The 12,187-nt window shown below is 49.6% G+C and overlaps 1 protein-coding gene across 5 annotated transcripts in view; it reads right to left on the bottom strand.

Moving 5' to 3' along the window:
- The window catches only part of KALRN (kalirin RhoGEF kinase), a 513,398-nt gene that overhangs the window by 281,113 nt on the left and 220,098 nt on the right, over positions 1–12,187 (bottom strand). For all 5 annotated transcript variants that reach the window (XR_009540742.1, XM_060150454.1, XM_060150452.1 and 2 more), the window contains exon 5: positions 11,621–12,133. Coding sequence is in view for 4 of the 5 variants with exons in the window: in XM_060150454.1 (XP_060006437.1) it covers positions 11,621–12,133 (513 nt within the window). In the remaining variant the exon portion in view is untranslated. The remainder of the gene's footprint in view (positions 1–11,620; positions 12,134–12,187) is intronic.

The following is a 12,187-nucleotide window of genomic DNA, read 5'->3' on the forward strand; positions in this document are numbered from 1 at the left end:
AAGAGTTGCTCAGTAGTGCTTCCAGCTTCCAGACCACACCTGGTGGAGCGTACCCCACAGGAGCTCAGGAAAGACTTAGGAATGAAGAGCCCAATCTTCAAAACCCTCAGTTTCTCTAACAATCTTCTTCAGAGGACTGAGGTAAATGCCTGTGCTTAGATAGAGTCACTGTCCCTAAGAGTAGGGCAGAAACACAATAAACAGATAACTCTTGGTACTGTTTATGGTAACCTTCATCACCACTTCTCTGACTTTTCTGTGCCTTAAGATAAAATTAACATTTGAATTTAGTCTTTCATGCTTCTTCCAAAGTGTTGTTGGGCTTTCTTTCCACCTCTGTCCTGGGGTCATCATCCTAACACGAAGGCCTTGTGGTTCCCTTAGCTCTCCACCTTGATGTCCAGTTGGTCACCTGGTCCCATTTTCTTTCGTTCAGACTATCTCCAGGGTTTGCCCCTCTCCTTTCCATTCCCACTGTCACCTCAACTGCCCACACTTGGATTAGTATAAAAGGGCCAGAACTGGTTTCCCTGCCTCCAGATCTCTCTCTCCATTGCAAGATGAAACTTGCTAACACCTCAGTTTTGAAGCAAGAGCACTGGAGTAACGTCTCTTGAAACGACTCAACAGTAGGTGGTGCTCTTGTGCCAGCCCAGAGCACTCACAAAACTTCTGTTCCATCAGGCAGCCTAACGAGTACAGACTGTGCCACGGTCCACTCTTTATTTGGCACTGACTATGCGCCTCTGGGGAACACAGTTATCTAAGACGCTGGCCCTGACCTCCAGGAATATGCAATATAATTGGGTTGGAACAGGGCCAGTTTGAGGGGGATGGATAAAGACCGTGCATGGACAGAAGCCTGTAGGACAGAAAGACCACCTCCAGCAGGGAAGAGTGGGGAGAGTAGCTGGACCTTCAGCTAGGGTAGGGTTTCTTTCTTTCTTTCTTTCTTTTTCTTTCTATTTATTTATTTATACTGTAGATTCTCATTAGTTATCTATTTTATACATAGTATCACTAGTGTATATATATGTCAATCCCAATCTCCCAATTCATCCTGCACCCCCCCTTGGTATCCATACATATGTTCTCTATGTCTGTGTCTATTTCTGCTTTGTAAATAACATAGTCTACACCAATTTTTTCAGATTCCACATATATGTGTTAACATACAATATTTGTTTTTCCCTTTCCTTCTTTCTTTCCTTCTTTCCTTCCTTCCTTCCTTCTTTCTTTCTTTCTTTCTTTTTGGCTGCATTGGGTCTTCGTTGCTGAGCACAGGCTTTCTCTAGCTGCGGCAAGCAGGGTCTACTCTTCCTTGTGGTGCGCAGGCTTCTCACTGCGGTGGTTTCTGTTGTTGCAGAGCATGGGCTCTAGGTGCGCAGGCTTCAGTAGTTGCAGCAGGCAGGCTCAGTAGTTGTGGCGCATGGACTTAGTTGCTCCGCGGCATGTGGGATCTTCCCGCACCAGGGATCGAACCTGTGTCCCCTGCATTGGCAGGTGGATTCTTAACCACTGCGCCACCAAGGAAGTCCCTGTTTTTCTCTTTCTAACTTACTTCATTCTGTATGATGGTCTCTAGGTCCATCTAGGGTAGGGTTTCAGTAGGCAGATGGGAGGGAGGTCAGTGTAAACATAGGTGCGAGAAGATGAGCCTGTGCAAAGCACACAAGAGGATGTCCTGGGGTGGGGGCTGAATGCCCAAGTCCAGTCTCACTCTCCATTCTAGGTCCTTCTGGTTTGTACCTCCTTGGACACCTCGTGACAAGGGGTGCCCCAGGGAAATATTTAGGATAAGACAAGTGCCACTCTGAGGTGGGATCAGTCAGTCCACCTGTTCTGTGTGGAGGAAACCAACATCCTTTTTTCTTTATACCAAGAAAGGGCAAGAATCCAGCTTTCCTCTGGTCCCTGGTTACTCAGGGAGAGGTGTGACTAGATTTCTGACCCCTTCCTGTGACTCCAGGTAATCGACATGGCATGGACATCACCCTCCTACACTCCTCCCCATGCAGCCTGAGCTCCAGCCATACTAGCCAGTAGATGTTTCCAGAACCCACCCTATACCCCTGAGGCTGCCATGCCTTTGTTCACCTTCTTCCCTGCACCCCAACCTGGCCTGAAGTTTTCCCCTTCTGTGGTTCCCACAGCAGTGATAGGTTCTTTGGCCAACTTTCCCCATGTAGCAGCTGTCTGTCAGTGCCCGCCCCTCCACTGCTCCAGTGTGGCAAGGCCCGACTCCAGCTCATCTTCCAACTGCCCGTTCCCAGCACAGTATCCGGCACTTATTTAATTGGCTTGTCTTCAGCAACAGTGTTCTAAGATCTTGCCAACCTGAGCACGCGCTTCTAATTTCCTTTTCCTTCTACTAGTTGCTCCAGGCACCAGGGCCCTATCTCACCTCCCTGCTCTGCTGCTACATACTGCCCACTGTCTGCTCCAGTACCCTTGCTGTGGACGACCCTGTACTCTCCGCCCTTCCTCCCAGGCCCTGCAACAAAAGCCTCCCCACGCCTCTCTTCCACTCCGGATCCCTTCTATCTACGTGGCCCAGCTCTAGCTGGTCTCCACAAACCTAGCATCTGCTGAGCACCTACCGGCTCCCGGCATACTAGATGCTTTCTATACATCTTCTATAATCCATACGAGAATCCTAAGGCTTGTATTAAAATCTACATTTTACAGCGGAAGAAACTGCTCAGAGAGGGTGAACTGGCCACAGACAGTTAATCAGCTAGCGAGTGCCTACGGTGGGATTCAAACCCAAGTCTCTGTGATTGTAGAGGCAGTGCTCTTTCTAGAAGCCTTGGCTGGGTCTTCTGGCCTGTGCTCTCTGTCCTCAGTGGGAAGCCTGAGCCACACAGGGAACCAGCCAAGGAAGGAAGCAGGACCAGAAAAGGGAAGCAAAGCAAGCAGTTCTGACAGAGTGGATGCACCCTAGAAGGCTGGGGTAACACAGGCTGGAGGAGCTCAAGGGCGCGGAGAAGAGGGTCACAGACGGGAGAGGAAGCGGAAGAGGTGCAGCAGGGAGGACAGAAGGTGAAGAGAAGGAGGGAAAGGGGGTTCTTCAAAGTAAAATGCCTGGGAAGAAATCTTGAAAAATTTCCCTACCCAAAACAGAGATGCATTTTGTTTTTCACTTTATAAATTGTACCTGAACGTCTTTCAATTCTTCAAAAAGGGTGCTTAAGACATTTCTTCCACTTCTCCTACTGGGGCAGAGCTGACATGTTTTGTTTTTTCTTGGACCACCTCCCCACTCTCTCCCCCCACACACTAGACTCCCAACACTAATCCCTGCCCAGCAAGAAATAAAGACCTTGATATCCAACCAGGTTCTAACCACTGGAGTGGTTACTATTTCTTAGCCATCTTTTTCTTACGAGGATCGGGAATCACATCAATGCTGAACCTGATTTTCCTTACACTCGCCCACATTATTCCCCCATCCAGTGCTTGGGTTGGGTACAGGTCAGCACCTAGCAGAGGACCTGACATACAGCAGACGCTCAATGTCTGTGGACAAAGGAATGAATCAATGAATGTTTCTCTGTCACTTCTCCCTGTGCCTCATACAACTTCTCTGATCAGGATCCTTCTTTCCTAGCTCACTTAAGTTGCTGCAGACAGAATCAGGGTGACAACCTGGATTCTGGAAAGTACTGTAAACATAGTGTCCGTGTTCTCGGTTCCAAAGTGTCACTATGGGGTGCCTAGTGCTATGGGGTCCACACATAGGTAGAAGCCACCTAACGACAATTCAGGCCCCTTCCGGCCCTCGTAAGGGACCTGGGAGGGAGCCAAGGCTGCCGTGCCCAGCGTTCCTGCCACTCCTTGCTCCGCTCTGCTCTCCACACCCACCTCTCATGCAGGCCTGGTGACTGCAGCAGACACGGGGGCTCAACACGCAGCAGAGGGAAGGAAGGAGAGGGAGAAAGGATGTAAGGAGGAGAAAAACAGCTTCGGGAAAAAACACGCACACATGCAGCCTGCAGAACATTGTGACTTGGATTATTTTTGGAATCTAATGTTTCTAATGTTCAAGGGGAGGAAATGAGAAAAAGCAAGTAGAGATTCCCAGGACCGGCAGGCTGGAAATAATACAGGACACTGTGTCCTCTGTTGGGCGGGACACAGACACACTTCCTTGCCCTGAGCCCAGTCAGCAGGGGGGTGGCGGGCAGTGGTTTAGGCCTCAGTAGGAGGAGGGACGCAGGAGCAAGGGGTGTTTTGGAGCCCTTCTCCAAAAACAGCAGGAAATTACAAACCACTCAGTAGACCTTGCCCCGAAGGTCGTAGTTCTTGGAAGCCTCCCTCCCTACACCGAGGGCTCAGGCAAAGGAATCACAGAGACTTGTCAGCACGCCCCCGAGAGGCCCAAACAGTGTTTGCCCTCTTACCACAGCGCCAGTAAGGACACAGGTCAGGTGACCACTAGCCTCCAGTCCACCCCAGCCCCTCTGGCCGCCGCCTCCCAGGTCGCTGGTATACGTACACTTTCTCCTGCAGGGCCGGGGTAAGGTAAGGCTGTGTGCGTGCGTGCGTGCGTGCGTGTGTGTGTGCGTGCGTGTGTGTGTGTGTGTGTGTGTGTGTGTGTGTTGGGGGAGGGGAAGGAGCCCCAGCCTCAGAGCAGAGGGCCCACCTTCCCACTGCCTACCTGGCTCTATCCCAGGCACACCTCCCAACCTCCCCAAGTCTCAGCTTTTCCATGTAAAATGAGGCTCACATTCACGCCCTGCACAAAGTAGACGGGAGACCAAATGAGGAGCCACTGACTGGGTGACTCTGGGTGGGTCTCTGCTCCGGGTCAAAATTCTCTACGTAAAAGGAAGGGCTAGACCAGAAAATCTCTAAGGTCAGGGGTGTGAGAACGCTTTAAACACTGACATTCCAAAAACGATTTCGTATTATAACGACTACAATGGTGCTTCAGCTTGACAAATGACACCGCTGGCTCGAGGGGCGTGCGGCTTGGAGAGGGGGCCAAGAGAAGAGGCAGTGGGCCAAGTGCGGGGCAGGGAGGAGGGCAGTGCACTCCCTTCACACGGCCCCGCTGGTTCTTGTCACCCCAGGCAGGAGACTTAGGGTCCTGCTTTGGGCCCTGGGGAGTGATCAGAGCTGTTTATACCTCAGAGGGAAAGGGAAGGAAACAGCAGTGGATACTCTGCCCAGTGACAGGGCATACTGGCGATGTCCTAAATTGCTCATACGGTTAACAGGACACACACAGCAAACACAATAAGCACGTAACAGTGCAGGGCCCTGCTGCCTACCATGATGCTCTTCACCCCGTGGGCCCCATATTCATATTTTCTCAGGGCGACTAACATGAAAGTAACATTATTTTGTTCGCACAGACCTCCAAGGATATCGAAATGCACAGACATATTTCTTGGATGGACTGTAGGAGTGCTTCTGGCCTCAAGCTTGTAAGAGAATAAGACAAATATGTTCTTTGCTATAATGCACAGCAGGAGGTGACAAGTGTCTCAGATGTAGCAGGTGATCACATCCCCCTGGGGAGAACTGCTTTCCTCTGTGGCTGCTTCAAGGACAGACACCGTTTTTCCAGAGAACTTTCCATGTGGCGGCTCTCCCAACCCTGACCCATCAGATATGATCCCAGTTTGACCTGCGTGCTCCTGTCTTTTGCCTCACCCAGGGGCACCACACCATCTAGTGATCTTGGGAGACCCCATGAACCGACATCGTAATTGCCAACTTCTGTCAAAACTCGATTCTTAACTTTATTCCATTAGGGATCACTGAAAATTATTTGGAGCAAGTTCATTTGGAAGGTAGCACGGATCACGCTCTGCGAGGTCTCAGCGGGGGGTGCCAGATGACTGAGGAGTAAATCAGGACTGAAACAGCACAGGGAGAAGGAGGGGAAGCCAAGGTCTAGGGAGCAGCGATGCTGGGCCAGGCAGGGGGCCAGCACCTCCACCCACATCATCCCATCTAATTCTCCTAACAACCCTGGGCAGCAGCTTGGGCTTTTTTTTTTTAAGCAGGAAAAGAACTCAACAGATTACAGTTCTATTTGCTGAGAAAAGTTTCTTATTTTCCATCATCCCCCAAGGCGACAACCCTGAAGAGAGAAGAGCCAACTGTAGATATACAGGGGAGAATGAATAGCAAAAAAGGCGAAAATTCCTCTAGAACTGTTCAGCTGTAAAGGGGCTGAGACACCATGTAGTGTGGCAAGTCTCCAAGGAGAGGGAGAGGCAGGCACATTTGGCTTGGGGGGATGGGGGTCTTTACCGAACTCCTCTGGGGATTCTGATACACCCCCTTACAAGCCTATTCTCGACCACCACCAAGCCCCCACCAACATGACCACACGCACACGCTGCCACCCCACCTCCCCCACTGAGACACATTTTCACAGACAGAGAGGATTGACATGAGAACAGTGCCCTGTGCAATCAGGAAAAGGTCGAAAGACACCAAGCTAGCCCAAACTCTTCCTCTTTGTTTTGCTGGGAACATAATTGGGGGTCAGAGGTTGAAGATGTGACTGCAGTCTCCCAAGTGGTAAGCGGCACCCCAGGACACATCCGAACCCCCATTCACACAGCCCCATTTCAGCACGGACACGGCACCTGTGGGTGTGAACAGACTTTCACCATGCAAGGATGAATATGCAGGAAGACCTTTAAAATTAGGTTCTCCACAAACATATGGACACTAAGGGGGGAAAGCGGGGGACGGGGGGCGGGGGTGGTGGTGGTGGTGGTGGGATGAACTGGGAGATTGGTATTGACAGATATGCACTAATATGTATAAAACGGATAACTAATAAGAACCTGTGGTATAAAAAAATAATAAAACAAAATTAATAAAATTAAAATAAAATTAGGTTCTCCAAAGGGAGCTTTCCCACAGGTGGCGTGGTGAGGGCAGCCATCAAGGCCAAGGCCCTCTAAGCCAATGAGAGCTTCTCATCTGGGTAGGTACCTTGGTCACAGAGGAGGTGGGCACCTAGATATCCTCCCAAGTGTGGTGCTAAAGATCTTGCCTTGGATGTGTCCCACATGAAACAAGCACAACATGCTGTATAAACTGATGATAAGCATAATTCCAATACTGGAAACCCACTGGATAGCTGTGTTCATTCTTTCACAGGGGCTTCTCTTACAGGAAGTGGGACTATACTCTCTTTCCAGAAGGGCTTTGGGCAAGATTAGAGGGACTCCCAGGTAAACACCAGTACAGCCTCCTTTATTCAGAAGCGAAGTAGACAAATGTTCCTCCATCAGTTAAGTCTAGTTATGCCCCAGAGCCCTTCTAAGCACTTCTCCTTCCCTACAAAGACTGGAAGACTGTGGGCCTTCCCCAGTTAGAAGGCGGATGGTGCGGCAGCTTTGGTACCTTCTGATACTTATGATTGGCATTGGCACATAGATGGGCAGCAGGAGGTCACAACGGCCGGCATCAGGATGACAAGGCTGGGTTTCCTACAGTGCATGGGAGGTAAACTTTTACATCTCAAGGTCTCTTCCAGTTCTACCATCCTAAGATGTGCCCCAGGCACCCAGAAAGGGGGAGGAAGCTAGGGAAGACCCTCCACTGAGCAGCACCCATCCTTTCCTTTTCCAAGGGGACATCTACAACGAGTCTACTTAATGATGCTTAACACCATAAACTGCCCCCTAATGGGAAAGAGGCCTCCCTTCTCTCCTGTAATGGGATGTGACTGCAGGGCAGACACCTTCATCACACAGGGTCCGCTGCAGCACTGGGGGCAACTGGCTGTGAAATGGAGCTGCAAAGAGAGCCATAATCTGCGCCTGACTAATGAGGAGGGACTGGCCTGCATTCTGTGAACACAGTGGAGGACAGGCCCATTAGTTACAGACCAGAGGGCACAGGGCACAGGGCCCAGGGCCCAGGCAGTGGTGCACATCTTCCAACAAAGTGCATTGTGCGTTACTTGAATCACCTCTGAATTACCCAGCCCTCCCACAAATCGCTCATTAAGGCTTTCCTGTCATTCCTGAGCTGCAATATTCCCCTTCTCTGAAAACTCCCTAAGCACAGAGGCTGTGCCTAGGACAGCGAGGTGCACACAGCAGACATAAGTAATAATAAATAGGACTTGATGACAACGTGCTGCTCCAAGACAGAAACTCTGGCTCACTCATCTTTATCCAAGTGCCTTGTTTTGGGCTCATGACAGCTGCTCAGCAGAAGTTTATTAAATGAATGGGTGGCCTGCTTTATGAATTAGCTGCAAAACAGAGTCCCTCCTCCCTAAATGTTTAATTGGGAGAGAGAAAGGCTCCTTCCCCGCCACCCCCAAGATGAGGGATGCATGCATAGGGTCATTGCGGAGGTCAGGGGAAGGTGGGGAGGGGTTGTTTCACTTCCCAAGGCCAGCTGGTAAATGGGGAGCACTGACCATTATTTAAGGCCTGGGAAAGAAGCTGTCACCCACAGGGCCAGAGGGGAGACGCTGTGCCCACCCCTTTACAAAAATAGAAGCTGGGTGATCATCAGACTCCTCCAATTGCCAAGAGCTTCCCAGATCTGGAATTAAAGGCCTCCGACAAGCCTCCCACCAGAGAGGAGGCTAAGACGTGGCTCATGCAGGAACTATTTCCTCAGGCCCTTGTTTAGATGAGGATATGCACACACAACTCTTACCCAAGCCACCACCCTCCTCACCCCCTTTCCAAAACACCAAATAAGTCAAGGGCTGAGGCACTTAGCTCTGCACAGATATTTTAAATTAATCTTGAAGCAATTTAAAAGGACTGTTTTCCTCCCCTGCCCCTCACCCAGCACATTTCTGTGGCAGCCGGGTCAAGCCTGAGCAGCATTTTCGCCACTGACTCAATACCGAAATATTCCTGGGCTGCCCTCTTCCCATCGGCCTTTTACTCCCTCTGTTTTGTTTTAGATATTCTCTCCCCCACCCCTCCCCCTCTACACATGCGCACGCACACACACACACACGTGCACAAACACGCATGCACATACACGTCTTTTTAAAGTATGAGCACAGATCCTAACTTACAGTCCATGCGCAGAATTCAGGGATCGTGGATTTGAACAGGGAAAAAATACGCCTTTATTTTTACTCACCTCTAACTAAAATAGAGCATCCTCTTCAATTATGAACAGAGGCAACAAACTTCATTAATGTTACCAATACTTGGGCCTCTGACATCAATAGAAACACACACATTCTCATATCATATCAGGGCTGTTTGTCCTGAAATGTCAGTTACGGTCATCACTACTTCAAAATTATGGTAGTTATAAGACTTCAAGTCCATCTTGTTGTTTAACATGTTCCTAAAGAAGTACATATGTTGCTATACTTAAAAATTTTAATAACTGTACTTCAAAAATTATTTTCCAAGCCTGTATGTTATTTTGTACATTTACAAATATTATTCTGAGAAGGGGTCCATAGGCTTCACCAGACCAAAGGGGTCCAGAGCACAGAAAGGTTAAGGGCCCCTGCTGTCGTATGAGAGTTAGAAGATGGGATCTGAGATTTTCCCTAGAGTCATCATGGGCCAGGGGACTCAGGGGCTAACCAGCAGCATTCAGTGGTAACGTGAGGCAGACCCTAGGAGTGGTGGCATAGTAGGGTTATTGGATAAGAGCTTGGGTGGGCTTTGGAGACAGACAAAATACTGGCTCTGTCCAACTGGCAGTGTGATCTTGGGCAAGTCGTTTCATCTCTCTGAATTTCCATTTCCTCCACTGTGAATTAGGAATAATAATATACCATACAATTCTCACGAGCATGAATTGAGAGGATATATGTGTGGCAACAACTACTGCTTGGCTGGCTGGCACTTGGCTGACTCTAGGTCAGCCTTCCCTACCTTGGGGCTTCTGGGGCTAAGGTATGTTATGTTGTTTTGTTTTGTTTTGTTCTGGAGATGGGCACTGTCTGTGCCCTACGTTGGCTTCCCATTTCCTGAACTTGAAGGATGCAGTGAAGCGCCTCAAACTCAGACACAACTAGGGAGACCTAAGTCCCCTACCTCCTCTTCTGTCCCGGCTCACTGAAACAGGCACTCAGGCCAGGATGCAAAGCAGATCTCCTGCCGCAGAGCAGAAGAGACCTCGAGTGAAAAAGAAATGTTCCAACATTGGTCACAGGAGTCAAAGTACCTGCCTCTGGGTCTGCAGAGCAGCTGGCTCCTGACCTGGTGTCTCTCCTAACTTGGATATGAGATGGGGATTCTGTAGTCCAAGTGCCCGCAACCCCAAATCCAGGCCAGGCCAGGGTCAGACCCAGGCTGCCCGGCCACTGGACAAACAGCCCTCAGGAAGCCCAGAGGAAACCTTGCAGCTCCTAAAGTTGTGCAAAAACTCCTTTACATGCATGTCTCTTCCAAACTCTGGCTTAAATGATGTTCAAAAGTTCTGTTGTAGAAAGGGGCCATGCACTCTTTTAAAATTATACCTATTGATTTTCATGTGATTATAAATGATAAGAGATTGGAAAGCACAGAAAATTTATGCAGAGAGATTAAAATCAAGCATAAGCCTTGCCCCTAGAAATCAAAACTATTAATATTGTGGTGAATTTCCTTCCAGCTATACTTATGCTAGCACACTTACATAAACTGGGATCATAATTATATCATTTTATATCCCGATTTCATCACTTAAACTACCTAGAGACATTTTCAATATGGGCTCTTAAAAGACACAAAACCATTATATCAGATGCTGTCTGTAAAACTCACAGGTTACTGAGAGTCATGGTATTCCTATGAGTGGTATTGTGCATTTAAATGTGTTATTCTCAGAAAACTGGTAGGAGAGCCCCTTTCACTCTTCTTAAAGTGCATGTAACAGTAAACTCTCTTCTTTAGCTTGGAGAGCATCTAGAGAAGATACATTTGCATTCTCAGCAAAGAGGCACTGTATGGTATTTTCCTTTTTCACTTTCTCATATCTCCCTGATAAGGGGAAAGCTTTGAAAATTCACTGCTGGAAAAATATCTTGCTCGACAAAGTGTGCAGCAGCTGAGGGAAAACCTCCAGAAAGAAGTGGCATGGCAGGAAGAGAGCCCTGGACTTCAAATGGAAGACAGCTGGATTCCTGTGTCAAGTCTGCCATTGTGGCCCTGAGATCAAATAACACCCACCACCAGCCACCTCAAAGGACCAAAGGGCTGCGTAGACTAAATAAGACTGTATGCGAAAGTGCTTTGTCAATAGTCAAATACACTGCAGGGCAGTAACCGCTAAGTCATGTTGTTGTGGCTGGTAACAGCATTGTCACTCCTGTTGCTCAGCTGGCTTGAACTACGCACGGCACGCCCTGAGAGGGGCAGTGTCCAATAGTGCAAAAGCGTGGACTCTGCAGCCATGCTGCACCTCCTAGTTTGGCCGAGTTATTTAGCCTCTCAGTTTCTTCATCTGTAAAATGGGATGATGATAATACACCTACTTCATAGGACTCTTGCCAGATTAAAATAAGTTAATTTACACAAGGTCCACAGAACAATCCCTGGCACATAATAAACACTCCACAAGAGGAGCTTTAAAATGTTGGACTAGCAGTCTCCGTCATTCTCCCTAGAAAGCTACGTATGCCCCCCACCCCAGCCCTGCTCAGGTTTGGCCAGCACCCTCCTACCTTTTCAGCATCCTGCTCGAAGAGCCGCAGCTGGAAGCACTGGTCCAGTTTGAGCTTGCGCACGTGCCACATCTGGTGCAGGTGCTGCCGGGTGGAGTGCAGCTTGTCCAGGAGGCTGGTGATCTTGGGCACCAGGCTCTGGAAGTCGGCGCTGCCCGGGATGCAGTTGCGCCCTGAGAAGCCATCGCTGCAGCGGATGCACTGCAGCAGCCGCTGCCCCTCCCGGTCCAGCTCCTCCACAGGGGCCTTGAGCACCTTCTTCTTGAGTTGTGTGTGCTCGTCGATGAGCCGCCGCGAGCCCTCCACGTCCACGGGGAACTCCTTGCGGGCCAGCATCTCCTGCAGGTCCTCGAGGCGCGACAGCAGATGCACGGCACTGTTGAAGAACTCCTCCAGGGAGAGCCGCAGCTCGATCCACTCCTCGTGGTTATAGTCCAGGGAGCCGTCAAACTCCTCTGTCAGCTGGGAGGGGTCCACCAGCTTCGTGAGGCCCTCCACGGACACCATGCTCGTCTGGATGGGCAGACACAGAGAGGGAGACTCAGTGATGCTGCGCAAGTCAGGGGA

Source organism: Lagenorhynchus albirostris, chromosome 5, assembly GCF_949774975.1.
Source record: "Lagenorhynchus albirostris chromosome 5, mLagAlb1.1, whole genome shotgun sequence".
Lineage (NCBI taxonomy): Eukaryota > Metazoa > Chordata > Mammalia > Artiodactyla > Delphinidae > Lagenorhynchus > Lagenorhynchus albirostris.